Consider the following 5,397-nt stretch of genomic DNA (forward strand, 5'->3'; position numbering starts at 1 on the left):
TACGGGTTTGTTGTTGTTGTTTTCATTCTAACATTGATTTTAAATAGTGGGTCTCACCTAGCAATTATTTAACTATGCAATTACATATCTATGAACATGTATTATGAAGATTTATATATACATATATGTATGCCATACAGGAGAGATTTTACACGTCTGGGCACAAATGGCGAGAGCTGCGATCCGGGCTTGGAGGCAGCGAAGGGCAGGCGGGCCTTTCCCCGCCGGGAGTGCGCTCCCAGAGCCCGGCGCGTCCAGCCCCGCTCAGGTTCCAGCCAAGAGTGCGCTCCGCATCCGCTCACGCACCCCCGCGGCTGGCGCGGTGACACAGCCCTGGAGTCGAATTACAACCCTCAATTAACATATGAATTTGACTAACTTAAGAGAGCGTAGGCGAAGTGGCGCGGGGGAGGGCGGCTGGACGCGGAGCCGGCGCTGGAGGCTTCAGGACGCAGGAACTTTTCTCCGGGTGTAAAAACTCTTTGATTGGCTGCTCGCACGCGCCGGCCGGCGCCCTCCATTGGCTGAGCAGACACGCGACCGGCGCGAGGAGGGGGCTGGGAGAGGAGCGGGGGGTGGGGGGAGGGGGAGACACACTGGCGCGTGCCGCTTTTTAAAGGGGCGCAGCGCCTTCAGCAACCGGAGAAGCTTCGTTGCACGCGACCTGGTGTGTGATCTCCGTGTGGGTGGGGGAGGGTCGAGGAGAAAAAAAAATAAGACATTGCAGTAGAGACCCAGGAAGGGTTTTTGTTGTAGTCGAGCTGGTTTGCCAGTACCTCATCTGACTCTGCGCCTCCGAGCCTCTGAAGTGCAATGTCCCGCCTGCTGCACGCAGAGGAGTGGGCTGAAGTGAAGGAGTTGGGAGACCACCATCGCCATCCCCAGCCTCACCCCCTGCCGCCGCCGCCGCCGCCGCCGCCGCCGCAGCCACCTGCGACCCTGCAGACGAGAGAGCATCCCGTCTACCCGGCCGAGCTGTCCCTCCTGGACAGCACCGACCCACGCGCCTGGCTGGCTCCTACTTTGCAGGGCATCTGCACGGCACGCGCCGCCCAGTACTTGCTGCATTCCCCCGAGCTGGGTGCCTCTGAGGCTGCGGCGCCCCGGGAGGAGGCGGCCGGCCGGGGGGAGCTGGTGAGGAGGAGCGGCGGCGGCGGTAGCAGCAGCAAGAGTCCCGGGCCAGTGAAAGTGCGGGAACAGCTGTGCAAGCTGAAAGGCGGGGTGGTAGTGGACGAGCTGGGCTGCAGCCGCCAGCGCGCCCCTTCCAGCAAACAGGTGAACGGGGTGCAGAAGCAAAGGCGCCTGGCGGCCAACGCCAGGGAGCGACGCAGGATGCACGGGCTGAACCACGCCTTCGACCAGCTGCGCAACGTTATCCCGTCCTTCAACAACGACAAGAAGCTGTCCAAATACGAGACCCTGCAGATGGCCCAGATCTACATCAACGCCTTGTCCGAGCTGCTACAAACGCCCAGCGGCGGGGAGCAACCGCCGCCGCCGCCGGCATCCTGCAAGAGCGACCATCACCACCTTCGCGCCGCCGCCCCCTACGAAGGCAGCGCGGGCACCGCGACCGCAGCGGGGGCCCAGCCAGCCTCGGGAGGGGGCCAGCGGCCCACGCCGCCTGGAAGTTGCCGGACTCGCTTTTCGGCCCCAGCCTCCGCGGGAGGGTACTCGGTGCAGCTGGACGCTCTGCACTTCTCGACTTTCGAGGACAGCGCCCTGACGGCGATGATGGCGCAAAAGAACCTGTCGCCTTCCCTGCCCGGGGGCATCCTGCAGCCGGTGCAGGAAGAAAGTAGCAAAACTTCGCCCCGGTCCCACAGAAGCGACGGGGAGTTTTCCCCCCATTCCCATTACAGTGACTCAGATGAGGCAAGTTAGGAAGGTGACAGAAACCTGAAAACTGAGACAGAAACTAAATCGCCCTTGCCCAATGCGCGGAAAGCCCCGCGATTAAAGATCCCCGCACCCTTTTAATTTTCGCTCTGCGATTGTCGTTGTTTAGCAACGACTTGGCTTCACATGGCAGCTATGTTTGATGGCTTGCAAAAGCCGCCGCTATTTCAAACTTCCTGTGGTCCATAGTGATGAAAACTTGCTGTTGAAGTTCTGTTCTTTCCTCCCACCTTCTCCCCCCGTAGCTAGATAAGGTATAATTCTATGTACCCAAATATGGCATCGTTACTCTAGTTCCCTGCTGCCAATACGCTGCTAAAACGTCGCATTTTCTTCTCTGTCGCTGGTTTGTGTTTTAATTTATTTTATGCCCTGGGCATTCATCCCTGTGTGTTGCGCGCACCCACGTGTGGGAGAATTGGTATTCCGAAGTATTTTCTCAAAATGTATCATGAAACGCAAAGTTAATGGCTCCAAAGTGAATAACTTTTGACTATGGAACGTTAGAAAACAGGGAACTCTTAGGTTAATATACTGTATAAACATACTCAGTATGTATGTCGGATCGCGATGATGTTGGCGTCTTTTAGGAAACTTGGCGCACGCACTTTATCAGCCGCTCCCGCTGCGGCTCCAGGACAAACTCAACTGCCAATTGCAGACCAGTTTTGTGTTGTTGTTGTTGTTGTTGTTGTTGTTTTAAACACGGCCACTTATAATCCTTAAGCTCTTTGCAAATGTTTGTTTAAAAAAATTAAAATTTAAAAAAAATCCAGTAGTGTCAAAAGCATTTGGTCCATTTTATTTTGCTTTGTTAATGTTAGGAAAGTTATTTATTATCGATTGTTTGCTACCATTTCTACTTACCTTGATTCATTTTTTTTTTTACGTTTTTCTACTCGAGATCATTTTATTTTAATTTAGCAAAGCCAACTGCCATTGTTTTATGTATTTTCTTTTGCAAATGATAAAAATAAACGTGAAAATAACTTTATTTGTCACTTATTCCATTCTAATATAAGCATTAAAAACAGTTTTGAAGTGACCTTGAAGACTTGAACTTATTCTTCTATTAAATGCAAATCTAAGAGTTTTGAAGGAAAAAAAATCTGTCATAAACATTGTAGCTTCAATCAGTACCGGTGATCAAGTCAGTAAATAAGTTGTTAGGTAAAAATTTCTCCAAATTTGCAACCATTTCGCCTCTTCGATAGCCTGGATCTTTCCAGTCTTCCTCACTCCTGGCCCCAACAACCTCTGCAAGAGGAGGCACCTGTTTCAGGTCTCCTAAGATCTCACCAGGGGTAGTGAACTTTACCAAGGTTACCTATTCCCACTTTATAAAAACTTTAGCCAAGTTGAAGACTTTTGCCGTGGGTCAAAAACACACAGCACAAGCTTTCTCAATTTCTCTCTCTCTCTCTCTCTGTCTCCCCTTTCCTCCCTCCCTCTCTTTCCTTCAGTGGTGGGTGGAGCGGGGGCGATAGGGCTAAGTTGAAGGCAGGAATGAAAAAGAGAACAATGGAAAAAACTTGAGGGGAAAGGGGATGGGGTTCCTTGATTCAAAAACTAGAAGCCCTAGGAAATTGTTGAGCTCCCCCCTTTTTTCCCCCAAACAATTCTGCTTATTCCACTATAGAAGATAACATTTGCTTTCATTTTGTCTTTCTGAATTAGTTCCTGTGTAGAAAATATTTATATTTTTGAGTCAGTTGCAGAAACTAAACAGTACTCCCACTCTGACCTCTGGGTCCTCACCAAGGAAAAGCCTATTCTGAGTGTTAGGATCAAAGATTTTGAAAAAGCTAATATAGTGCGTGTGTGGAGATGGTAGAGAGGAATTTAAAAAATGTATTCGGCAAACGTGAGAGAAAAACTATTTGTTAAACTAAAGATTGCGCGACGTTCCACTGGATAAACATCGCTGAATTTGAGAAGTTGATTTTAAGCCAAATCTTTTATATTTTGTGTCTTCATTAGGATAACAAATTGTGAGAACAAGAAAGCAGGGGTGGGCGGAGGGAAAGCCAGAGAAAGTTAATTTAATTGCCCCAGCATCATCCTCTCCCTCCAGCACCTTGAAAAGAGGAGAGCTCCAGGTTTGCAGTAAAGTAATGCGTGAAGGAGCGAGCGCAGTTCTGATCTTGAGTAGGGAACTGTGGAACCAGCTCTTGACTGACCACCTGGGTTTCCATGGCTTTCAGCTGAAGCTGAAGCTTGAGGGAAGCCCAGAGAGAGACTCCACCAGCTCTGAGAGGTGAGCGGTAGCTCCCGACACTTTCCAGGGGCAGAAACAATGCACCTGTCCCTTAGATAACCTTTTGCACCACTGAGTTTGCCGTGCTCACGATAAACATCAGGAATCTTCAGGCTGCTGAATAAATCAAGCGATTGCTTCTAACACATGTCCATTCCGCTCTCAGTAAGTAAACTTAACAGGCATGGACACACCGCAACTTTGCAGGATGAGCACACACATATTTTCATAGTTATTTGGCTTGGTGTGTTTGTATACATGTTTAGCGGGAGAGAGAGAAGACGACCTAGAATTATTTCACCTGTTATGAATCTGATTTGGGTAAGGGCAGGATGGAAAAAAAAAATTAAAGTTGTGATCTTTTTTTTCTCAAAGTGACCTATATTTCATTTTTCAAAACCATTTATGCTCATTTTGTGTTGACCAGGGGGGGAAAAAAACAACCTCTTCCAAAGTTATTATTTTTCTTTTCATGGACTTATAGGAATTTCAAAACAGAAATGACATTAACAACATCTTCCTTCCCATCTTTTATAAATGAGGAAACTTCTGCCCCTAACTGGCCCCGAAATCACACAATCACAAAGTGTCAATATCCAGACTGGATCTAACTATTCCCATCCACTAGGTCAATGTGGCCAAGACTTTTTTCTCTAAAAAAATCCATGGAACGGAGTTACAGCTAGGCAAATGTGCAGTGTTTTCTCTTGAACCACAAAAATAGATATTTATGTTTTTAAATGTTAGGGGCATCATACTTGAATCAGAGATGATGCAAACTTCATTTAAGGAAGTCATTTTGCATTTCTTCTCAAGAGAAAACAGCCAGAACAGAATATCAGATTGGAAATTCTATATCACACTGATTGAAAAGTGAGGGTGAATTCTTCTAACTCATCAAGACATGCACAAAAAGCCAAATGACTTTGTGTAAATTAAGTGCTCAAAGTTCAAATGAGGACTTTAACCTCTTTTCTTTCCTTCATTCTATTTCTTTCTTTTTATGCTGGCATTTCTTTGAAAGAGATGTACAACCACATTTCCATCTTAGGGTTCTGCTATGGAGTTTGCATAACAAACGTTTGGCAGCCCTCTCTCTTACACTCCATTAACAAGCTGTAACATATAGCTGCAGGTTGCTATAATCTCATTAATATTTTGGAAACTTGAATATTGAGTATTTCTGAGCGCTCATTCCCCATATGCCAGACCACTCCTGCCATGCTGACTGGTTCCTTTCT

At 47.8% G+C, this 5,397-nt stretch overlaps 1 protein-coding gene across 1 annotated transcript; it reads left to right on the forward strand.

The window, feature by feature from the left end:
• Nucleotides 1-813: 813 nt before the first annotated feature.
• ATOH1 (atonal bHLH transcription factor 1) lies at nucleotides 814-1,884 on the forward strand. The gene has a single exon (XM_045879413.1). The coding sequence runs from the start codon at nucleotides 814-816 to the stop codon at nucleotides 1,882-1,884; it is 1,071 nt and encodes a 356-aa protein (XP_045735369.1).
• The last annotated feature ends 3,513 nt before the right edge of the window (nucleotides 1,885-5,397 follow it).

Source organism: Mirounga angustirostris, unplaced genomic scaffold (genome assembly GCF_029215605.1).
Source record: "Mirounga angustirostris isolate CCGP_5_RB_7025 unplaced genomic scaffold, mMirAng1.0.hap1 SCAF_2, whole genome shotgun sequence".
NCBI lineage: Eukaryota > Metazoa > Chordata > Mammalia > Carnivora > Phocidae > Mirounga > Mirounga angustirostris.

What these genes read in the sequence shown, in the direction of transcription:
- ATOH1 (XM_045879413.1), top strand. Translation starts at nt 814, where the DNA reads ATGTCCCGCCTGCTGCACGCAGAGGAGTGGGCTGAAGTGAAGGAGTTG.